This window comes from Coturnix japonica, chromosome 3 (genome assembly GCF_001577835.2).
Source record: "Coturnix japonica isolate 7356 chromosome 3, Coturnix japonica 2.1, whole genome shotgun sequence".
Lineage (NCBI taxonomy): Eukaryota > Metazoa > Chordata > Aves > Galliformes > Phasianidae > Coturnix > Coturnix japonica.
This window is the reverse complement of record NC_029518.1, coordinates 54,928,771-54,954,922: the sequence shown is the minus strand read 5'-3', so window position 1 is coordinate 54,954,922 and position 26,152 is coordinate 54,928,771. Positions and strand designations below refer to the sequence as shown.

Here is a 26,152-nt window from a genome sequence, read left to right as displayed (position 1 = left end):
GTTTTTCTCATTCTTGCAGTAACGTATTTAGAATTTAATGTTTTAAAGTTTATTTTGGCTAGAAAACACTGATCACAGCGTAAATGTCATCATGTGAGCATTGGTGTTTTTTGCTTTTTTTTCTGTAAAACAGCATATATTTTCCTCTGGAGGCATCTTAATTGGCTGTGCAGCTTTCTCACTTGAGGATAATATGTAACAAGCATGAATAGAAATGTTGTTGGTTTTTTTGTTTGTTTTTTTAACACTGTGATCTCTATCTGCAGCACATTTTGTGCTTTGCTTTACCTTAAAATTTTTTTTAACCTTGGTTAGATCTTCAGAATTACAGAATCTATTGCATAAGATTCATATCCCTACAGATATAGTCTTCCTTTCTGTATTTCCTGCAATAAGAGTGATCTTATCTGTAAGGTAATTAACCTTAATCAAGTAGGCTTAAGGTAGTTAACCTTAAACAAGTGCTTTTTAAACACTTAGACATCTGATATTTTACATATGTACTTCACAACTGATCCTTACTACACAATCATAAGTGTTATTTGTATCACATAATAGGTGTCTGTGACTGAAAGAGTTAGAGTAGGTCTCTGCATTGTTTGGAGAAGTTATTCCTCTCTAAATGTAAGTTCTGACTTGACAAACTACCGTTATGAAATACAGTGGATGTCACAGCTGTTCCCAACTCAAGCATTGTTTTCATGGTGCTGTTCCTTAATAAATGCTTGTATGTGGAAATATCACAACCTTTGTGTTATACAGAAACTCATCTTGGAAAAAATATAGCTGTGTGGCTAAAACTCTTGTTATTTTCCAGATTGTGGAACTAAATGAACCCAAGGTTGGTTGATTAGTTTGCTTTTGGGGGGTGTCTTCTAATTCCTAGGAATTACTATAAAATGGGAAAATCAGCCATAATGCTAACTTTCACAGTGTTCATGGAATTAAACCCCCGTGTCTGAGATAGTCTGTACTTCACACATTCAATATAGGGTCCATTGCTTTTTTACTTCCTAGCATGTAAGGAGCAGAGGAAGAGAACCATTCATTCTAAATGAAATTTCTAGACAGCTGCAGATTGTTTCTTTTCCTTTCCTGTGATCATCCTTTTTTTTTTTTTATGCCAAATTCATAAGATCTGGAATAGTTTGGATATGAAGAGGCATATGGGAAGGAACTGCACACTTGCCGTGCTGAGCATATATTCTCGCTCAGTCTGTCATAGCAGTTCTTTATACATGCTGGCTACAGATCATTCTGAGAAAGAATTCTGAACAGGGCAAGTTATGCCAGAGCAAAAATGTGACTAACATGTTTTCTGAGATACTACTTTTCAGTAATTAGACAGATGTTCCCTTATCTTTCTTTTAATGATAAAAATGTTGCACTCTAGACTTTTTAAGGCTCAATTTCTGAAGGTTTATATATAGTGATCTTTCAGTTTCCACAACAAAATAAGGTGTTATGTTAGAAATCCCTCTGATCCAAACAATTGTATAGACTAGCCTCTGACTCCCTTCCAGTGGGAATTAGGAGATCACATCCACAATCCATGCTTGAGACCTTCTATAAGACTTGCCTTTTATTAGTTTGAATGCATAGCAGAAATATCTCATGGGGTAACTTAAAGAAGATCCACTTCATTGCCTCCTAATACACCTTGAGCAGGCAGAAGCGTCAGCACACTAAGAACAGCTTTGGAGTGAATAGGAGTTGTGAGTTAGTTATCCATCCTAGTTACGCAGCAGCAGCATCTTAAGATATTTTGCCTGTTTCTGCAGCATTTTATCCCAAAATGAAAACCATGGGACTGTCATTGTGGCAATATACTCTCACTTAAACTTGGAAGAAGACAAAGTTGCCACAGCATTAATTCACCCAGACACTGACTTCAAAGATTGGATCTAGGTATAGGACCAGGGTGCGCTGTCCCTTTCTCTCCAGCCATTCACCCACAGGCAGATATGATAGCAGGTCAAATGTGACAAACAGGTGGTCAGTAATGGAGTAGGACTTCGAATTCTTAAGGTGCTCCTCTTGCCAAGTCTGTCTTCTCCCATGCAGCCCAGTTAACACAATGAGCATGGAAATGAATCCGTGTCTATATTGCTAACCAAGACTCTCCAATTCTTTTTCTGAACTACAATTCAGTTCATCAGGGGACTATGGTTTTCTAATTTTGTAGCGAGATGTACACAACAAGACCATGGGTATCTTAGATTTTGATCTTTTATTTTATTTCAAATGTTACTTTCATCACTTTTCTATGGAATTATGGTCCAGCAACTAAGAGATTACAAACATAAGCTAATTGTTCTTTTATCTTTCTTAAAATTTCATTAGTCTTCTAGGACGGAATCCAAATGCCATGAATTTTTCTTAATCATCTGACTAATTTCTTGCTGATTGCTACTGACCTGGTAATGATATCCTGACAGTTTTACTTGGTTTCCCTGTAAAAATTTATATTTCTCTTTCTGGGTTGTGCTTATGTGAGGCATGGATCCTATTAACTTCACTTTTCATTCACTACTTACTGTTTCAGAACTTCTTGTCTAACTGTCTATTGATATTTATATTTCAATCTTCCTTATCCTCTTTGCTTTGGAAACATTCCTGTTTATTCTCTGTGTTACTGCTGTTGGGGGGGTGTCTGTCATGAGGGTATAATGAGGGCATAAGAATTTATATTGATAAGGAGAGATGTCCATCAAAAAAGCAGATAATCCAGTGAAATTTCTTGTATTTGAAAGGACAGCAAAGCTTTTCTATGGGACTCCGTTTCTTTTGAAGTATCATCAAAGAATAGGAACATATTTGCTGAATGTTGCTCAAGTCCCAGCAGTGCATTTACTCAGTGACTGAAGTTCTAAAGAAGAAAGGGGAGAAAGAAATGACTGGATCTACTTACTGATTTACATAATGATTGTCAGGTTTGGGAATAAGTCTTTACATTTTGTGTTTCAGGACCAGGATATGGAAAAAAAGTATTTAAGCTATTCTGTTATTGAAAGGAATTCTCTGTAAGGGTGCTAGTGTGCAGCCATGCATCCCGTGGCTGAGCTGCTGCCCAAAGGCTGCTTATTCCAGAGCCCATAGGCTCTCAATCTGCCCTTTTCTGGCTTGGATATCTGGCACCCATGCAGGACTGAGAGAGACCATCCTTTCTACACATGAACCATACAGAGAAGAGACAAGAAGCCATCTTTTGCTTCTAGGGAAGAAACAGAGGAAGTTTACAGGATCACATATATTTGTGGCTGGTTTCTGCTCCTGTGGTTTTGTTGCCTTGAGCAGCACAAATCTGTTTTGAGAGGTTGAGGGTCTCTAACAGTTTGCATATGTCAATATCACTCTAATGGTGTTTTAGTTGTCTTCAGTATCTTCTTTAAACAAAATGGAGGCATTTATACTTATGTATTAAGAGAAGACTTATCTGGGAGCTAAAAGAGCATTATGAGCTCATGCAGTGGACACTGCTTATCACATGTTAACTGTGGCTGCCTGCCTGTCTAATGCCCTCTACTCACAATATAAATACAATTGTGAAGATAGCTTCACACTCAATTATACATATTCACAGGAACAAAAGCTTATTAAAGCTGCAACTGCAACACTCAGAACAGAGAAAAATCCAAAATTTAAGCTGCTTCTGTAATCTTTAGTCATTTGTGTTTCAGAATTATGCTGCAGCCTTCAATTATATGGTCAAAGCAAGCAACTCCTTATTAGTGCACAGCACGGATTTCTCTCACTGGTAATGAATAATGTGGTTGTCTTCAATGCTCCAGACTTATTTGTAGCAGAAATTTCTCATTTCTAACATGGAACTCATAACTGTTACCTTACTCTTCCAGGGTCATAAGAAAGTAATCCATGCTTAAGAAATATTCAGAAGCTGAAATAGGTCAACTTCCTACCGATATTTGAAGTGAGCATTTAAATAGGAGGGGGTATGACTGTTTACAAGGATGGATAGTGATAGGACTAGGGGGAAATGGTTTTAACCTGAGACAGGGGCGTTAAGTTAGATACTAGGATAATTTTTTTCACTCAGAGGGTGGTGACACACTGGAACAGGTTGCCCAAGGAGGTTGTGGGTGCCCCATCCCTGGAGGCATTCAAGGCCAGGCTGGATGTGGCTCTGGGCAGCCTGGTCTGGTGGTTGGTGACTCTGAACATAGCAGGGTTGTTGAAACTAGAAGATCATTGCAGTCCTTTTCAACCCAGCCCATTCTATGAACTAGCCTAAGAAAATATGGCAAGAAACTTAATGTGGATGATAGTAAATAAAGTCCAACGCTGAACCGAGTGATGAAAGTGAAAAGAAATATCAAACAGCAACATCCAATGAACCTTGTCTGCTTGTGCTACATAAAAAATAATTAACAATTGGATGTTGATATAACAACATAGATAACCTCTCATTCTCACTGTTCCTAATTTTTCAGTGTTCTTAAACTTCCTCTGGATGCATGGAAGCATTTTTTGTGTTATGTGGAGCTGTTATATTGGGACAGAAAATACTTTCTGAATTATCCAGGCAATCAGGCTAGTGGTGTATTCTAATGTAATTTAAGCATGAAATATAAGCATGAACTTTAGCTTGCGTAGTTTCTTTTTTCTTTCCCCTCTAATAGTTGTAATATTATCCCATTAAGCCGAAGGTGGCGGTGGCAAAAAAAACAACAACAACAATAATAATAATAATAACAATAATAATAAAAGACAGTATTCTTCTTCTGGTTGTTTCAGTACTTATTTCTGTATATAAGGAGGACTATGTACTTTATCTGGCCCTTTGAGATGGAATTGAAGAGGAAGTGAAACTTACTCAATTTTTATTACACTTCAAAGAATTTAGAATAATTCAATTCAGACTCTTAAAAAAAAAATAAATAAATAAAAATCATCGCTTTTTCAGTCAAAGTTATCAGTTTGTCATGCTGTTGTCTCCTGTCATAAAACTGTCATCACAGACTCTAATGTGGCAGTGCTAGGGGCACTAGTGAAGATTCTTGGCTCAGTGGTGCTCTGATTTTGCGTGGCAGGTTGAGTAGCTGCAATGAAAACTGCATGGCTCTTTCACCACATTGTGGAAGCTACCATGCTTTTCATTGCTAATGTCATCTTCACATCTAGATGTGTTCCCACTCCATTTGAAATTTCAGCTGTTTATTCCCTCACTGTTGACCTTTCTTGCCTCCTTATAATTTATTGAGTTACCTTCCTTTCAACAACTTGCTATTTTTTTTATTTTTATTTTTTCTGAGAAGTACTCATAAAGGGCTTGTGTCACACTGAGAGTTTGTTTATGAACAGAATGGATATGATTTTCCATCTGAACTGTGTATAGGGTCATGATGACAAGAGAGATCTGTAACAATAAAAAAATCAGGGAAAGAGCTGGGGTGGGAGGAATCCCTGAAGAACATCAAATCCAAAGCCTCCCTCAAAGCTAAGCAAAGCCCCTCTGCTCCCTTTTTAAGGAGCTGTAGGCCACCCTCAGTCTCCTTTGCTCTGGGCTGTACAAACCATGTGGCCTCAGCTGCTCTTATACACTTTGCCTTCTAACCTCTTCACCATCTTTGTAGCCCTCCTTTGGATGCTCTCTAAAAGTTCTATATCTTTCACATATTTTGGCAAGCAAAACTGCACAGAGTTTTTGAGGTGATGATTCCACTTCAAGTTTAACTCCTTCATGATGAGTTACTTAATTTAAAAGCTAAAGACTGCTATGGAATACTTCCTACGTTGTATTAGTATATAGGCACGTCCAAAACTAAATTTGACTTCTGTTATTAGACTATGTGGAGAGTGTAGACTTAGAACTCCAGAACTTTGTTCTTCTGTTTCTTTTCTTATTTTTTATCAGCAGTGATCCCCAGAATTCAGATCTTTGATTTATCACAGGTTGTTCTTTTTTCTTTTCTATTTTTTTTAAAATTTAAAATAATCAGCTAATGTTGTAAATATTTCTTGTCAAAGCTATTTTGACTATGTGCTCTCACCTAATAGTTAGTACCATGTACTCCTTTGTTGTTGTTTCAGCACCGATGGTAGATATTTCCATCAACTGTTTTCAATTAAAATCATATTCAGGTGAAAGATTTTTTCTTTATTACCTAAATAAATATAGGTATATATAATAATATATTATTAATAATTAATTAATAATTAATTAATAATTAATTAATTAATATTATATTAATGTATGTTATTATCTTACTAAATAAATAAAAAAGAATATCTTATTACTAACTACTAATGTGAGAAAAATCACATTCTAAAGAGCCGCAGCTTCTTCCTTTACCTTTATATCTAGACTTAATATTATCCTATTGCAGCTGTTATTTCTGATGCAGTTAAGGTCTCAAGGGAAGTTGAAGTAACATGCAACTAGGAAAAAACCTTAATTTCTTTTGAAAGGTTGAGTAAAATCATGTAACAAACTGAAAAAGAGTTACATTTCTGTGAGCATGAGGTGTCATTCCTCTAAGTTGTATGTTGCCTTAAAGTATCCTGTTTGAATTCTGATTTACTCTCAGTGTTATCCAGGTCCTGCATTTGCAGACCTTTCTTTGTTCTGAGTGTTCTGAAATAGGCAAAATAAGATGAAGATGTATTTTTGCAAGTCTTTTTTGTTCTTTGTTTTAGTGCACAGTACCAAAAATATGTTCCAGTTCTAATATACTATGTGACATTTATTTTAAGATCAACATTTAGTCTTTTATTTTATGCTGGAATTTGTCTTGTAGTAGATTTGCTCATCAGTGTCTTACTTGTAGATACTTCTGTCATTCCTTTGACTACCAGCATCATCTTTTCCTGAAAGAGATATAAAAATAGTTTTGGCAAACCCATCTTCAGTCATTGCAAAAAATTGCACAAAGACATATTAGTATCTATTAGTATCTCAGCACTATCGCTTCTTTCCATAAAATAAATGGCACTTTCAGGGTTATACAGGCTACTGATGCAAAACCTTTATTTGGCACTTTTGCGTACTGAAAGTGTCCAGCTAGCTGATAAGTGGGCACTGTGCCATTGAAGCAGATGGGCATTGCTGTAGATAGCCAAAAGACAATGTATGTGCATCAAGTGTGGATGTTGGTGGCAGGCTTCCCAGTCAGTGATGTCTTAACGATTAAATGTCCTCAGTTTTTTGGGTGGTTTTTTTTTTTTTTTTGCATCTGTAGTTACAGACTTGCCAGCCTTGCTCCTGGATGATCACTGAAAATCTCTACTCTTTTAAATTATAAATAACCTTTTGAGAATACCTGATCTTGAAGACTTGAGACAAGAAGGCTAAAAGCAAAGGAAACAGAAGAAATCTTTCCCAGTCCAAAACAAGCACATAATCTCACACAAAACAGAGATGAATACTGGGTCTCCAGAGGAAGGAGAGAGGAAATATTGCTAAGGTTATTTGAGATGCACAGTGGAGAGAAGTAACATGTTCTTCAAGAAAAAGAAATTCAGATACAGTCGGAGAAATATGATGAACATAATTTTAGCCAAAAAAGAAGGGCTTGGTGACTGTGATGTGAGTGAAAGAGACCTGAAGGCATAAGGAATATTATGTTGATCTTTGATAGTACCTACCTTTATAAAACATAGTTTGGCCAGTCTATGTTTACTAACAAGGCTACACTGCAGAATTACTTGCTTCCATCACTACTGTATTCTCAGAACTGGAAGAAGATAATACATGCAGTATCTTTAGTTTGTTTTGTTTTTTGCTAAAAGTTGAAAGTGATTGAAAGGAATCTCCCTAAGGTAGGCCAATACTAATTTTTTTTGTTTGTTTGTTTCCTGTATAATAACAAGCCAAACATGCAGAACCATATATAGCCTTCCTCAGGTAATTTTATAACTCAGCCAATAAAAAATGGAAGTGTGATGTGTTCTGGTGCAAACATTGATTAATTAATGAAGAAAATATTTTTAGAATACAGCTTCACTGAATGTGGGCTATTTGTTGTGTGATAATTATTCTTAGGCAAACACAATATTAAATTTTCTCAAATAAGTTAGAAAATGAAGTTCATTTTGTGTTGTATATTCTATAAGAATGAGTGATTCCTTCTTCATCTCATTGAATTTAATCAAGATTTTTAAAAGCCATTCTGATTTAAAGTATGTTGTAATGTCAATATGCAAATTGGACAGTTTTGCCAATCAGGTGTACCAGAAGGAAACAAGGAATGAGACATCTATACCCTACTGTTTCCCCTCCATATGTCTCACTAGAGTTGCTCAGTAAGGCAGTTACAGACCTTGTAGTACAGTGGCAATCATGCAGGTATTCAGTCCATACACAAGGAAGTATCTAACCCTGTGCTCAACCTAAAATTTTAGGAAGCTAGTTTTTGTGGCTCCAGAATTTGGCTTCATCCAGTCCATCTGTCTTAGCTTACTAAAATAGGGAATAAATTTCAGGCTCTATAGTACAATTAGTTCTCAACAGCTGTGCTAGCTAGGGGTCCTTTTAAAGCTGAATACTTTGTAGTATCTGCTACTGTATGTTGTTTTCTCCAAAGAATGGAACATGACCTTAGCAGTTGACTGGCACTTAGGTAACAGCCAACAGCCTGCCAGAACAGAACTATCAGCCAATGAGTTTGAAGTCTGTGTTTCTTTCCAACCTTGAACCACAATCACTCCTAAGCTTCTGAGCCAGCTCCCAAAATTTTTCCAGAATTTTGAAATGATCTTAGGAATTTTTGAAAGTTTATGTTTTAGGAAAAAATTCAGAGAGGGGATTTATTTATTTTTTTTCCGTGATTAAATATACCTTGGCATATGAGCATTAATGATTAAATTAAAAGCATGTGAACTCAATGGTAACATTCCCATTTGCTTTGAGTGTTAAAGTGTTCAAGAAAACTGAAGGAGGAAAAAAAAATGGGTAGCTGTGTATGAGCCTTATTTTATCAGAAAAGATCATGTACGTTGCTAAGTTTTAGCAAGAATTTTGATGTATTCACAGAGGGAGATGGATTCTTTTTATAAATAGTTGCAGTTGGCACTCAAATACTGGGACATCAATAAAAGAATCTAAATGTCACTGGAGTCCTCTTCCTAGCAACAGTATCCATTGATTTTATTTTTTGCATTCTGTTAAAACTGAACACTGGAAGAATTCTGAGTGTACTGATTTGTATTTTTAATAAGCAGCTTAAATGCACACAGCTGCTAAAACCTCCATTAAAATAAACTGTTCAGTGTCTGAATTATCACCACAATTTTTCATTTTAAGTATTTCTGAAAGAGCCAGAGACACCAAGGAAGAACTCAGTTTACTTATAGCTCTACAAATATGTTGAAGTCTGAAGCAAATTACAGGGGCCAGCATCCAGGACTCCCACCTTTCCAATGAGAAGCGCTTTTCATTAGGTTACAGCAAGAATATATTTCTCATGTTTATTTTATCTAGGCAAAGCCTTGCACACTTCCTGTATTTGCACCTCATATATTTCAAGCAGGAGAGAAAAACAATGTTCCCACCAGCATCTGGTTGCTCAGCAGAGTGAGGGAGTTCCACCTAATTCTGGTGGAAACAATGACTACACTGATCACTGTGTCACACACAAAGACTGAGAAAATCCAGGGCTTCAAATAGAATCTTAAGAATGGATGAAAAAGCAGAGTTTCAGAAATTTTTGTCAAAATAATTCTAGCTCTCATACAGGGAAAACAAACAGACTCAAAAACCATGTAATTTTAGTTTCTTTTTTCTTTCTATGTTGACTATAACTTGAATTTAATAGTTGTTAAGAACTGCTCAAATAAATAAATTAAGCTGCTTGAGATAGCTTTGAAGTGGTATGAAATATTAATCTAGGATTACAGGTTTTTAGACCTTTTATAGCATTGATTTCTAGTGTGAGGAGCTCTTGAGGAAAACCCTGGCAGATTCATGCTGAAATTGAGCTAGAAGAGTGGAAGAGGATCAGAACAGTCTAATGTTAAGGTTCAGTATCAACTGACCAACTCAAGCTATGTACTGTAATTCTGAGTTAAAGCAACTATTTGTAGCTCTTATTTAAGTGAAAAGTATTTGTGTATTATTTTCTCATTACTCTCATTTAATTAGTCATTTCTCTTTTTTGGAGATATTTAATCTCTACCACAAAAGCAAATAAAAGAATGGTTAAAAAATAACACAAAAACATAAAAACTAGGCAAGTCACATATCTATCCATCTATGAATACAGGAATACATATATTGTTGATATATGATGTTGTAGAAAAAGTAAACACAAGGAACAGGGTGATGATACTGGGGTAGTATTGTGTGCCTTTCTCATGAAGGTTATATGAATGGGCAGATATGTCTTTTAAGTTTTTCATGGTCTCTTTGAATGGAAGTTTTGCATTTTGTATGTAGAGTCATATTTAAAGATTTTACAGTTGAATGTTGAAACAGAAGTTGAAAAGCAAAAACCAATGCAGTACCCCAAAGTAGGTGCCATATTATTCTCAAGGTTTTCCACTAAAACCTGAAGAGCTTTGAATCTAAGAAACAGGAAGTGGACTGATGAATGAATCAAGTTAAAGCAATAATGGAGCATCAGCATGCTTAGGATACAGAGAGCAGTAGTTTTTAGAAGATGTCTCTTCAGAAGTCCTTTGTGGATATTTTAAATGGTTGACATTTAAATTGTTTGTTGTTTTTGTTTGTGTGGAAGAAAGACAGTGAATGTCTGCATAGCACACTGTGTTTCTATTTCATTTTTGATGTCTCAGGTTTGAGATTTTTAATGGGCTTCTGTGACATTGGGAATTTTGCCTCAGAGGACTTCAGCTTTCCAGACAGCAGGGGTGGAATGATCTGTGTCAGATGCTGAGAAATGAACTCAGCCCTGGAAGTGTCTTTCCTCTCAATTGACTATAATGAGAATCTAGACATTGCTCAGAGGAGGACATCTGCACTGCAGACATCTAAATGTGGGCAGATGGTGCCACCGGCAGTAATGTTCTGTGTAGAAACCCAGCTTCTCTTATGCAAGAATTGGAACTATGTCTTCAGAAAAAAAGTACTCTGCTATGCATTCTATATTTCTGGCACATCAGAAAATGGAAATAAAACAGAAGATAATAAAAGATAAAAGAAACCCAGTGAGTCCCACCCAAGTGATTACTCCTTGGCTGTCAGTAAATGAAGGGATGTGTGCTCATCATAGCACTGTGTTGAGCCCTGGTCTGTCCCTTCATCTGTTTGTAACCTGACCAGAGCATGCTTCAGCTTTCTTATTGCCTTTTATGCTTATAAATCCTTCCCACGCGCATTTAAGTGAAAATAGAGTTAATACATTCCTATATAAAATCAGAGTTTATAACTGAGTCCAAGGAGCTTGAATTTTTAAAGATAGCCAGTGGAGGTATAGAAGCCTCAAGGAAGAAATTTTAAGCAGCACTTGCTCTGTATCTGCAAGCAGTGATTGCTTAGGAGAGAAAAGCCAATCCAGCAGTAATTTTCCTTTTGGTATTGACCAGTTCTGATGTACTTGACAGTTCAGCAGCTGTCAGTTGGTTTTGGCAGAGGACAGTAATTATTAAAGTGTAATGTAAATGAAGTAAAAGATCTTTTTTTTTTTTTCTTTTTCTTTTTTTTTCTTTTTTTCTTTAACCAGAGGGGTCAAAGGAAAGGTGAAAATATTCATATTCATTTATGACTGATAGAAGGGTGAAAAGCCAAAACCTAGTAACACTAGAGGGTTAAAATGTTCCTTGATTAACTCATGTACACAAACTAGACTGTCATTGTAATATGAGTAGGAAAACTCCAACTATTCAAAAATGTATCTTACAAAATCAATACATATTTGCTTGCCAACAGAAACTCATAAAGATGGACAGTGCTCTGACAATATAACCATTATTAAAATATGAAGAACAGCAAGAAAAATCTGAGTCTAATGATATGAAGAATTCAGTCAAGCAAAACTAGTGCAAGCTACAAGGCTTGGCAACTACTGGCTATGGAAAAAATTCAGAGAGTTATGTCATTTCACAAGATCTTCCTTGTTCGTTTATGGAAGAGAATGACATTGAAATTGACCTGGTTGCATGAAGCCCTCTGCTGCCAGGAACATTGTTATTTGTTGTCAAGGCTGCTGGCTTTGGCCTTGAGCTCTTGTTCATTGTGGACTGCAGATAACTGCTGTGCAGGAAACACTTTCATCTTGATCATTAAAAGCTGAGCGTTGTTGCTATCTGTTTTTGGTTGCTGAGAGCAATGGTTTTGCTTTAGGCAGAGATGTATTCAGTAACTAATTCTCTCCTTGGGACAGGTTTTGTTCCTGATTACTATCTGGAGACACAGTGGTTCCTAACATTTCTCTGCACTGGAAGCTTCTCACTGAAGGCTGCTTCCTGTCAGCTACCAGGTCTGGACTCACTGCAGAGACACAGTGCCTGCACCCTTACCTTCTACATAGTCTCTCAGGGTAAAGACTCTGGCAGTGGAAAAGAAACGGCAGAACAAGGTGCAGATTACATTAGAGCTTGGTGTCTAGTAGGTGGCCACGTGAGGTCATCCTCCAGGCTGCTATGATTGTCTGCTTGAATGGGTTTCTCCTGAGGTAGACTGGGTGAGGTCTTTTAGTCATCTCACTAAAGTGGAAACAAGAAAAACGGGACGTTTGCTTTTTCATTGTAAAGAGGTTTAGACAACACCACAAAAGTTCACAGTAATTAAAAAAAAGGGGGGGGTCCTGCTTAGAAATGCCGCTACCAAATATTAGCTTTTTCTGTTTCAGAGTGACCTTTTAAAGATACGCAAAGATGTAGACACCTCAGAGATTAATCAAATTAATCAACTGTTGTCATTAACTTTAGATAGCATGTTGATGACAAGAATTCCACTTGTTATTCAATGTGATGGGGAAAAAAGATAAGTTTGAAAACTGTGTTTTTAAGTGATATATCTTCTTAGCCAGGGGAAATTAAAGGAGAATAACTTCAGAAGCAAAGATAATGATAATTGCAGGCGATTGTTACTGTGTTACTGTGAAGAGATGCTGGGTTCAGGTTGATCTTTGAACAACTCAAATACTGTTGCCTAGGTAGCAAAAATAATCCAATCTTTAATTCCTGCAGTAACTGTCATTTCATTTTAGAAATGCTCTTATGGCTTTATTCTTTGGTTTTGTTTTTGATTTTTTCCTGAATTAAACATGAAAGGGTCTGAGGCATTGTATTTTCAGCTCTGGAGGAACAAAAAAGTAAAGTTATATACATTTCTAGAAAGAAAGTAACTGGCAAATCACTAATCACAACAATGATTCAGTTTACTGCTGCCTTTGAATTGCATAAGGTGACATCTTCTAGGTCTGGAGCCCTCGTATCTTTCAGTCAAGTGCAAATGAAATTGACTCACATATCCAAAAGCAATTGGAGAGTAAGAAAAACATAATGTAAAGATTTGTGAGAAGAATGTTTAAATTTAAATTAGCTTATAGCTATCAGAGTTGCTTACAGTCTGTACTTGGAAAGTATGTGTCATATTTCTCTTTCAGCCAAAGTAAACACAGTATTACATGTGAGTTCTGGTGACCAGGTCTCAAGGCAGTAGTAGGGTTCTCTTGAACTTCAGTCGCCACTTTTCCTTTGGTTTATGAAATTAAGTCTTGTTGTTTAATTTATTTGCTCATCACTTTCCCTTTTAATAAACTGGAGATAGTGAACCTTAGTCAACTTTGAAATGTGAAGAGAGTTATATGCATTAGTAACACTACAAGTATTTTTATACTTCTTATCTGCTCTTGCCAAGGAGAGTGAAAAGGCATCTTAAGTTATTCTGTGATAATTAATAGCAAATTTTCAAACTTAAAAGTTACACTGTATCAATAAATCATTAAGTAGTTTTTCTCATAATCCCTCGTAAGTTGTTATACATTTCTATTTATTTATTTATTTTATTGAATGGTAAATCATTCTAATATTGAGAGCTTTCTGTATATAATTTCTTTTATGAAAAGAAATACCTTTATGGGTTGGCTATAACTTTGCTTAAAAAGGAAACATTTAAATCTTCATTTTTTAGCATTCCAGTTATACCACTTTGAAGCACAGATTTCCATAAAAATAATAAGCAGTGTTGTCATTCCTGTACCTACTGTCAGTATTTTGTACTTGGTCAAGTGTGTTCATCAAGGCTCTTGTCTTGAAATATGACTGCTGTAACATCGTGGTGGCTTCTGTCAGATAATGCAGCTGTCTTGAGCTCTCACATATGAGGAGGGAAAAGAATACTTCTATAGCCCTCTGAAGAACCCTTATAAAAAATGTGTTTCTAATTAGATACACATAATAGAGAGTATCAGAGGGATTTGTTCATTGTCACAGACCTTCAGAGCTGAATTTCTGTAACAGTTTGCTGAAGCACACAGACAACAAGAGACATTTGTGTCTGCATGTGATCCAGAGAGATAAGAGATAGGTTAGATCTGAAGCACCTGAAATAAGAAGCAGTGGGAAGCAGAAGCATCCTTGTATTTCAAGATAATTATATTCAGAGTTTATCCGCAGAATTCAGGCAGCAAACACTTATATAACATTTCAAAAGGAAGCAATTTGAAAAATACAGTTAAAAGATATTTTTAAACCTCATCTATAGTCCAATTATAGCAGACGATTATTAAAAAAGTATTTCTAAAAGACAGATAAATTTTCCTTTTAGAGAGTATGGGGATGTGGTCACAACAGGAAATAGACTATATAACAGCAAAGAGTACTTTCATTTCTTCACATAAACATACAACTATTTGCTAGGAGAAGCAGCTCCAGAGTGCCTTGGAATTTTCTGTTAAGTGTGCTGTGCAGAGGGGCTTTGCTTACTTGAAATTTGTCAAGTTTTGCTATGAACCACTGATCTAATTAGTGGCTCTTTCCCATGTTTTGTTTTGTTTTTCCCTTTGTGTCAACTGATAAAATCTTCTAAGATTGTTTTTCTATAAAGTCTTTAATATATATATTTTTCCTCACCATTTGTAGGTTTATTTTCCTCAAACTTTCAGTTACTAATATCTATGTATGTGTTAAAATAACCAGCAAAATTAAAATGCAGAAAAATTAGGAAAATGCAAGCTTAAGGTTACTGTATCTGAATTCAGGTTTTCCTGTGTTCTGGTAATTATGACACTGTGTGTTGCATGAAAAGTTGGATGTACTATGGGCAAGATACAAGAAGAAAAAGCTCTCAATGCCTTTAATGCCTTACTTTTTGTGTTTTGCTTTTAAGAAATGTTAAGTCCATTAATCTGAATTAAGTTACAAAGTCCATTCATATCCTATTTTTTAATACTAGAAGCATGTTAGACTGGATCTCCATCCCTGGAGATCTTCAGACCTCCACTGAACACGTTCCTGTACAACTTGATCTGTGATGACTGGTCTTTGAGTAGAAACTTGCACCTGGTGACCTCCAGTGGATCTCATTTGATGTAAACAAATCACAGACCAGACCTGTGGATCAGAATGAGCTGCCCTAAAAAATATTAAAGCTTTGTTCTTTAAATTACCTAAAATTACTTCTGTGTAATTGTATCATCTATTTCAGTTTCCTGTTGGACAAAGCCTCATTTTAGATCTCCTGAGAAAGGACAAAATAGTACCACTTTCACACTGTTTAGAATCAAGTGAAAAAGTTTTGCTATTAGTGGACTTTGAAACATAGTAACTTAAATGAATGGGCTTAACATTTCTTTTAAAAACAAACAAAGAAAAATCTGAGGTATTAAAGCATTGAATCTGACGCAAAACAGCACTTCAAAGAGAATTGCAAGAATCCCTCGTAAGTTGTTGCTGAATTTAGAGAATGAGATCGTCATTCATGACAATGGTTAATATACACTATCTGCCTCTTACAAATTATATAGTCTGATGTGTTGTCTGCTTATTCAGATGGTGATGTAAGACAAAGGAAAGTGGACAAATCCCAATAATGCTACACATAATTGGGAACTGTATCTTAGCAAGATTTAACCAGGTCACTTTGGAGAAAAGACAACCAAACATTAATTCTATAAATACTTGACAGAAATGGGTTGCTAATATAAAATGGGGAAATAACCTTCAGCTGTAACAGGTATGGAATAGGATCACATCTTTGTCATTATATTTCACACATAAACAGTACTATGAATGTAATGAAATTAGAAAACATGTAGAGTTGAATTATGATTAACTAGAGGATAGTAATAACAATCATTAGAAAAACAGCGTTGCATCCGAAGGTTGTTTAAGTTGTTGCCATTAGTAGTAGCAACAGCAGCACAGACTGTTCCACATGATCCTCCAGCAGTATGGGGGGGAAATGTAGTTTCCAGTCCCAGCACATAAGGCCTTCTGAATACAAAATAGTATTAAATAATTGGACAGACGGAAAAAAAAATAAATGCTTCATTACTGACATGAATATACACAAATAAGAATTTCGATTACCACCAGTGGACAAATTTTGAGCATAAATACTCATGCTATACATGTTAGATAAAAATAAAAGCAACAAAAACGAAAATGGCAGTTAAAAACACAGTTTGCTCCTGAGGGTGTTGAATAATTTTGAATTGGGGTTTGGAATATCACAAAATATGTTTATACATGCAGCTGTCACAACTGAGGAAAATCTCCATGCATTTTTGTAGAAATAACCAAAACATATGTAAATATTCTTGAGGGAAAAAAAACAAACCTGAAGTGTTGTGAAGTACAGTAACTTCTTCAACAATATTCTTTTGTTTTATAAGTTAGATTTATATAACTGTTTAATAAACAGCTCTGTGCTTCTCACATATAATTGACATTAGGTGCCTGTTGTGGAATTGCAATATTCCCTTTTTGAGCAACAATCATAGAATATCTCAAGTTGTCAGGGACCCAGAAGGCTCATCAAGTCCAACCCCTGGCTCCACACAGGACCACCAAAAATCCAAACCCTATGCCTGAGAGCATTGTCCCAGTGCTCCATGAACTCCAGCAGCTTGGAACCATGCCTTCTGAGGTAGAGCCTTTCCCTAACTCCCACTTGACACAACTCATTCCCTTGGCACCATCAGAGAGAGCAGAACGATAACAGATTGAGATTAGTCTCACATTTGATCATTAGGTCTATGATCTGTTTTCTCAGATACAGATTTTTCTGGTGTGACCAAGTACTCGTTAACTTATGCTAAACTGTGTCTATGGAAGACAAGAATTTATTCTTGATTCTCTTCTATGTGTAAAATTTTAGATGGATTGAACTGGGGGGGTCTAACAATTAATTCAGCTGACTGTAAAATAACTAATGCATCATTTCTCTCTTCTTCTTCTCCAGTATGCTGTCTGGCTGATCCTTTGGGTTACGTGGAATGTGTTTGTTATCTGCTTCTATTTGGAGGCTGGAGACCTTTCAAAGGTAATTTACCATCAGATACATTTAAGCCTTGGGTACTGTGTTAACGTGCTTTAGTTCAAAGGGTGTCTTCTGTATTAATCACTGGAGTAGTGTGATAGAAATCTAGAATATTCTGGATATGTTCGAAACCTAAGTCCTAGACACATTCTGATGCCCATGACAACAATGGCTTGAGTCATTTATTGAAAAATTACCTCACTTGTTTTCCTTCCTTGTTTGAAATGCAGTTTGCAACACAAATTTCATCTGTATGGGAGACACAAATTAGTGATTTTACAAACACAAAAGATTGTTATCTCAAGAGTAAACATTTTTTTTTTATTTTTTTTTAATCATTCAACTTGCTTTTACTTATCTGGATTCCTTCCAGGGGTCTTGTGCCACAGCACAATAATTATAATACAAAGTATCATCATTAAAATGTAAACTGGAGTGCTAGAATAGATCATTGTTTGTCTCTAGCAATGTTTTTTTTTGTTTGTTTGTTTTTTAACTTTGTACTTCTTGTACCAATGTTATGACTGAAGACTTCAGTACTGCAAGAAAGCATTATTATTATTATTACTATTATTTTTACAAATGACATATTTATAGGGCTTTATTGACACTGTAAGTTATATGTAAAGTGGTAATCGTAAATGCACTCAAACCAGCATCTCAAATCAAAACTCTCACTATCTAAAGTGAGCCCAGAGGGCTGGCAAATGGTAGTATAAAAAAATTAGCAGTGGTAATAAGCTTTGACTTAGTCTAAATATTACAGCCCATGCTGAGTTATACTCACAGTGTTGTGAACTGACCATTAAGGAGAGTCCTACTTGTGAAATAAATGACATTCTTCTCTCAACTCACATATTTAATTGCCTTTCCGTAGTAAAGGGAATTTAGTCTAACTGTAAATTACAGATGTACGTCTCTCATCCTTTGTGAGTTACTGATGTCTTATAATGCAGCTAATACTTTTATAGGAAGGATCAGTGAGGTAAAGATACTTCCATACTTATATTTTCTATAAAAATCATCCCCAGATTGTAAGCAGTGATAGAAACGGGGATCATTTAGACTCATGTCTTCTGTGTCTTCAAAAGAAAGCCGTTTCCTGAGGGTATAAAATAATCTTCTGCAGGTAAACCAGTGTTACCCTTTTTGGGGTTTATACCTTCAGATAAGAGGTGTCTCCTTAAGATCTTGGTGAAAATATAGTAAATACAAGAATTTGCCCATAGTGTCTTTTATTGGCTCTAAATGTTTTCTTTATTGCTAAGTGAACTGATGTTTGTAATAAACCCAGCACCTATTGTACAGTTACACTCTGCTCATTTCAACCACTTGTGTTGTTTAACTTATAAGTGTTGGGACACTCATAATGTCTTAGGATGTGAAAGGGGTTGGGGAGGAAAGGAGAAACTAAAAACACCTGTTTGGAGGTATTTTAATAGAATAAAATTAGTTTAAGAACGCTGGTAAGTGCTGCTTGGAATACAGACGGGCCAGATAACAATGCCTACACCTGGAACTATTTTCTTATGAAGATGTGAACTGCATGATCATGTCTTTCTCAAACAACCATGTGCTTCAGGGGTATATTTGACTGCAGCTAAGCTATTTATTTGGTCTATAGAGGCATTATTTACTTTGATGTGATCTGCCTGAAAGTATCCACTCGAGTACATTTTTCCACTTTAGCAGGTTTTCAGGCCAATAGCCTTACTAAAGAGAGGAAGAGAAGCAAAAGCATACTGAAAATGGATTTAGGAAATGGTTAGAGATTGACTCATTGTCTACACAAGCCCTAATTCACATGTGAAACAACTTTCTCTTCTCCTTTCCAGCTGTGTGGTATACCAAAACTTCTCCAAATAATCAAATCTTTTGCGAGATCTATGACCTAGAAAATATGTTTATAATAGAAAGACACCCAAATATTTGCACAGACAAAACTTATCCTCATATTCTAGATCTTTAAAAGGCTCCAACTGTTTAATATAAGTAGACATCAAACAAAACTGATCGTTTTTCTCTTTATGTTTCTCAGTTATGCTCGTAGGTCTTGCACTGAATCTTCTTTATATTTTGATCTGGGAATAACTGCAGCTTAAAGTCTGTAATAGTACTTCCGTGTACTTTTTTTTTTCCTTTTTTTCTTTTTTTCTTTTTTTCTTTTTTTCTTTTTTTCTTTTTCTCTTTTTTTCTTTTTTTTTTTTTTTCTTTTTGAAATGGCACATAGAACCTTGAAAAAAGCTCTAGGTCTAAAATGGTTCTAAATAGAGAATAAAAAATAACCTTTAAGTAAGTACCAGAGGGATGCCTCTGAGGCTGTAAACCATGAGAGGAGCCTGCACAGCATGGTTTTAGGAATTGATAGGTTAAAATTACAGCCTAATAATAGTTCAACTGGGTATAGTATATTTTTATATGTATAATTTATAGATTTCTGCCAAGGAAAAGAAAAGCTTCTTTTTCCCAAAGTTTTGAGAACAGCTTTTATTCTGTGTGTACGTATACAAATTTTTCCACCATTATCTACTGATATGATGGAGAAATCGTACTTAAATTGTTAATATACCTTATTAAAATGCACTTCCTTCATCCCTTTTTAAACAAGTTGTGTGGACAGGTCATGACTTTTTTATGACTTTCCCTTATTACAATAGGCCTGTAAGGACTCAGAAATTTTTAGAACTATAAGATAGTGTTGTCTGAAGAAGCTGAGAAGGCTCAAGGCTCATTAGTGAACGGCCATGCAAATTTGTTTGCATGCTACACTATTACAGTCGTGTATATGCTGTGGAAAATGTCATTGCACTCTAAGTATTTTCTATCTTTCAGGCATGGTTAATGGCTTTGCTGATACTGTTTCACAGCAAGCTAGAATATTTATGTCTGAGAAGGTTTCTAACAAAGAAAATGTAATCGGTTCTTCTTAACCTTGAGTATTGTGTGGATCTGTGAATGAATAACTAGAGAACCCACTTCTTAGACTTACTTTTCAGTATTGCATTTTCAGTAGTATTTAATTATTCATTCTGTTGCTATGATTTTTGGTGAGTACCATTCTCAGTATAAGTAAGACTTGAAGCTTTTGGGATGTCTAACTAGTCATTTATTTTGGCCTGTGGCTAATTTAGTGTAGCATATGAGAAGTGTAAGCTTTCATCTTAAATGAAACAAATCTGAAGTATGCTAGTGAAATTAATAAAGGAAAAATAATAGAAGGCATGTATGAAAAAATGTGATTCGATGACTTGTTTCAATATACCAGAAAAGAAAACAAGGAACTAGATTCAGCTGTCTTGCAAGGAAAAATAAAAAACGTAAAAAAAAAAAAAAAAAAAGCAAACTAAAAAGTTATCTGTCTGCCCAGCACTTTTGATCTTCCTCAGGCAGTCCCATTTGCCTCTGTGTGACAAAGCTGCAACCTGTAAATAAAGACCCTCAATAGAGAGTGCTGCAAATGGCCATGTAATAAAGAAAGAGCACCGTTTGCTTCAAGGCTTTTAAAAGCTTCTTCTAATGATGCCTGTGGATCCCACAAGTAGCAAAGAAGCAGAATAAGAACTATTGAACTCCCATTCTTAATTTAGAACTATGTGGACTAATTTTCTGCAAAAAATAATGTATGGCTGAAGTTGGAAGTGAGGATGGGTAGAAGTGCTGCTGGTTACTGGGAGCCAAGAGAGAGGCTGGACTTGGTGCTGGATAAGGTGAATCAGTTAGGATCAGGGTTCAGAGCAACCATTATGCACATTCTCTTAACCTCATCCCAGGTTCCTTAGGATCCCAGCACTTAGGACTCTTACCTGTGTGACCAGATGTAGGAGCTCCCCTCTCACTGTAGTCTCCATGATTCTATGTGAATGTGATCAAAAATACAGATTGTGTGTGTGTTTGGTTTTTGTTTTTGGGTTTTTTGTTGTTGTTGTTTGTTCCTCCTTGACACATCCCTTACTTTTTCTGAGTAATATTGAAAGACTACATTTAATGTGTTAAAACATAAGGTCATAAGTACTTATGTTTTCTAACAGAAAAGTGAAGGTCAAACACTACACTATGAAGAAATGCCAGAATTAAGATTGCTTGCATAAGCATAATTTAGCTTTCTCTGTATGTTTATTTTTTATATAGCTCTTAATTATGAGGTCACAATACTTTTCTTAATCTCTGTAAAGCTTGGCCTATTTTAGAGATGAACTGGGTTTGGGAATTAAGTGATGCTGCCGTACAGCATCTCACACTCCAAGGATTTGCAGTAGTTAGGTGAAGCTAAATAAAGAGGCAGAAAATAAATACATTGTGCTTTTCTTACTGTATACAGCCATTACTTTTTTTTTTTTTTCTTCCCAGTGTTCAGTATGTAATTCTTTTCTGTATTACAAGAAAGTAAATCGTGTTTTTCAACTCTGCTCTGAAAACATGTAGGAATGTTATGAAAGCTTACATATAGAAAGTGTGCACCTAGAAACCCTGATCACAATGATGATAATATTTGTGTAGCCCATCACATTTACACAAAGCCTGGTTTTAGCACTTATTCTATTGATCCAAGTTGCAAGTTAGTATCAAATATTTATTTTAGTAAAATACTAATTTGCATTCAACTGAAGCTACTTCCTTTGCTCTCATTCCCTGAGTTGCACAAAGTTGATCAGGAGCATGAAGAAATAGGAAAGATTAAAAAACAAAACAAAACAACATTTCATAATTTCATTTTTAAGTATGATACAAAGTACTGAAGGGACTGTAGTTATTAAAATGTAAGCTAAATTAATATATGTAATTAGCGTGTTTTCTGCTATGAATTTTAAGGGAAATCAAATGTTTCTGAACAAGTTTTCTCCTACCCACCCTAAATATGAGGGCTGCTATAAAAGTAGTGCCTCTTCTTTTGTTAAGTTGGCCCGTGACACCAGAAGTGAATGTTGGTGGTAGTAGAGATTGAACCTTCTCACCAGTATTCCACTACACTTTGCTGCTGTGTGACAGATGGCAGCAGAGGGGCCATCTGACAAAATGGCATCTGACATGGAAGTACATATGCAGTACATATGAAACAAAGGTGTTGAATTTCTCCATGTGAAACAAATTGCACTCACTGACTTTCATTTAACCTTGCTGAAGTTTATGGAGACCAAACAGTGAATGTGAGCACAGTGAGTGGGTGGTGCATTTAAGCAGTGGTGACAGCAAGAGTGGGTGACCTTTACTGCAGATTTTTAGGAAAGCGGCATGCAGGCTTTTGTTCATTAAGGCATAGCTAATGATGATGACTTGAAAAATAGTATTTTGTAGCTGAGAATTTTCTCTATCAAACAGTGCTCTTTGTATCTATTGTAATTTTCATGGAAATAAGTAGGAGGCTTTACTTTCAGAGGGACCTAGATAGAAGCTAACTTACACCATAGATTTTCAGGCTAATTCATGTTGGAAGAGTACTCAATTTCATAGTTTCATAGTTTCATAGTCTCGTGCGGGTTGGAAGGGACCTTCCATCGGGATCATCGAGTCCAACCCCCCGGGATTCGAGCCTCTGTGTAGCAGAGCGGCACTTCTACCACTTGCGCCACAGGGGGGATTCGAACCCAGGGCCTCTGGTGTTGCAAAGTGGCGTCTTTAACCACTCAATTCAGTTGACCCAACCTCATGTTCAGGACTACAAAATTCAAAGTTAGTTCACGTTCCTCAGAGATTTAACAAGCCAAGTTTTATAAAGTTCTGAGGCTGGAAATTTTACGATTTCATAGATCTTAACTGTTTACAATGTAAAATATCTTCCCCTGATATGCAGCTGAAATTTTTGTTTCCACAGTCCATGATATTGCCTCTTGTCCTTTCATTGTACCTCTGAGAAGATTTCTGCTCCTGTTCAAGATCCTCTCTTTTGCTTATAACTGAAATTATTACTTCAGGATTCTTTTTGATTGTTCTGTATGTGAATTGTTACTTCTAGTCCTAACAATTGCTGCACTTCATAAGGGGGAAAAAAAAAATCTAATGTCATAAATAATCTGTTCACTTTTCACAATTTCACATGGAAATATTGGAATATTTTGGAAGAAATTTGAAGGGTCTTAAATTGTATATATATAAGCTATATAGTAGCTTAAGGAAAATGCAGAAAGATAAATTATCCTTATTATCTAGGAGAAGTTCCTGCCAACAGAGGAATGGCAACAGTCCTATATTGATACTAGGGGTAAATGGAAGAGGGGAGAGGAAAATTAGGACCCATATTTCCATCCAGTAGTCCATTTGTCCCCACCATCTTTTCCAGCAAAATAGGCAACTGCTCGTATTTTTCTATTTCAGCATCCAAACACTGGCAAGATCTCTTCCACCTATCTGTCTGACTTTCATATGCCACTGCTTAGATTGATACTTAGGAGCTCTGAAGTGCAGTTTATATCCATATGCAAATTAACTTCAATAATGCAAATTACTTCAGGATATGATTTGCATAGCTTGTCACTCATGCTGCTTAAAAAACACGTCGGCTATGAGTGCTGAGCTATTTAAGCAGCTAGTATACTGTGATTTTAAAGGGACAGTTTGTAGCTTTGATGAAGCTAAGGAAACAAAAAAAAGAAGTGGGTCATTCATCTTCAGTGTAACTCAGCTGTAGCAAAGCAATGAACTTGGCAACAAGGTCGAACATGTACTAGTTAGAAATTCATTTGACATTACTTTATGTCAATTAGTATAATTTTTATACTGCTTTGATTTCACATTTACTGATTATTTTTGTAAGGCAGTGGTTGTTAACAGTTAAATGTCAGTGTTGCACATACTCTACTAAAACAACCTGCGGGATGTTTAATTTTGAACATATTACCTTCCTTGGATGTTGTTTTAACAGATGTCCTGTTAAGATAACAGAGAAATTAAATTAGTTTTCAACTCAAAGCATCTGGTTAACTTTGTAGGTAAATGCCTTTGAGCGGTAAATCTGACCAGGGTTTTCAGATAAATAGCTATCAGAATGTTTTAAGTAAATGACTTTATTTTTTCACTTCTATTACTCAGGGCAGATTTGACATGCTTGATCATATATCTAACAGATGAAAATTGAAAATAGAGCTGGCAACCAGCAGTGTTAGGTTGTTCTGAGGGTAGTTTCATGGGTAGATACTATTAAGTATGCTTATGGTTTCAGATAATTTAGTTTTGCAGCAATTTTTAAACCTCTAGATTTTACCAGCTAGATGGTAACTGATTATAAAATGTAAAGTGCTTATTACTGTAGAGATAACATTTTAGAAAATGCATAGATGAAAGTGAATTTTTCATCTTTTATGGTGAAACAAATTGTGATTGAAAACTACTCAAAGGATATGATTGTCCAGATATGTTTTTTTTTATTGTGCAATGTTTATATTTTAAAATTTGGTATGTGTTTTTTCATTCAAAGGAAAGTCATACATATTGATTTACACATACATACATTCCCCATATATCTAATAGTTACTCTGTGGAATACAGGAACATATGAAATTGATTGAGCGTAATGAATGATAAAATGATGATTCTATATGGTAATTAATAAATGTGAGTGTACATATTATACAAATATCTGCATATATTACAGTTATGTGGAGTTTTTAGTCTATCTCTAAAGATAATGTCATGCAGATTGCTACAAGTATTTCAAATGATACAGTCAGGACATTGCAGAAAGAAAAAAAGAACCACATGTATTTATGAGATTACTTTTTAATATTTATTAATTATAATGCAGTACAATCTAGTGGCCCCAGTTTGATGTCAGGGTGACATGCTATGAGCATTATATAATGCTTATCATTTAGTGCTGGTTCTGCTCATGAATGAGTGGCATTTTCTGATCTCCCTCACATTTTTCACTTCTTCATTCTCAGTTTTGAATGCCACAGTACACTATTGATAGCATTTCACCAACTGTGGTGAAATAGTTATGGGTGAAAATCTCTTAATATTACAGAAAATGAGGAAGGAAAGAAGAAAACAAACAAACAACAAAAAAAAAAAAACAAACACAATTTATTTCTCAGATCAGATTTACTGTATGCGATCATCCTTCCAACTGTATTGGATAAGCTCCACCTTGTGAGCCAGGACCTACCATAATCTTCAATGAAACTCTGTGCTGACACTCTGGGAAGTTTTGAGTCACTTGGAATTTCAGAAAGAAATCATCCTAAACCTTCTGTTGCTGACAGCTACTTAAATTTATTCCACTGGTAATCCAGTAGGAAATAAAAATTCTGTATTGCCTTCAACATCTTTTCAGATATGAATAAGCATCTATTCAACCTAGGAAAACAACTTGAGCTGTAAAACACTCCTTTTTTTTGATACTGTGTAATACTGAGCCTGTCCCACAGAACAATGTGTGTGCAGCCAAGCAGTAAAGGGTCATTTTGAGCACACTATGTTCTCACTATGGTGGTGCTAGCAGTGAGTTCACAGACCATAAGAACATATGCTGAAAAAGTCTGCAGTGGCTGGCCATCTCATAGCAGTCTGTAAACTGATAATGTTTCTCAATTGCTTTTCCCTTCTGCTGGAGGTCCCCACTTCCACAGCCCTGCCAGAGCACTCAAGCACTTGAACATTCCTGATCTCTCTCTGGAAAAAATATGCAGGTGTTTTGTGGGACATGACAGTGTCTTAAGCTGCACCTAGAAGCAATTTAAAATTTGTTCATCCACAGACACTCAACTTTCCACTGAAGATGAGTAGCTCCTATAGAAGACACTAATGAAAGATCAA

General features: G+C 35.7%; 1 protein-coding gene across 4 annotated transcripts in view; it reads left to right on the top strand.

Annotated features, from left to right (window-relative positions):
- NKAIN2 (sodium/potassium transporting ATPase interacting 2) overlaps window positions 1-26,152 on the top strand; it is a 485,175-nt gene that overhangs the window by 239,800 nt on the left and 219,223 nt on the right. For all 4 annotated transcript variants that reach the window (XM_015858732.2, XM_015858731.2, XM_015858734.2 and 1 more), the window contains exon 3: window positions 17,327-17,407. In XM_015858732.2, coding sequence (XP_015714218.1) covers window positions 17,327-17,407 — 81 coding nt within the window. The remainder of the gene's footprint in view (window positions 1-17,326; window positions 17,408-26,152) is intronic.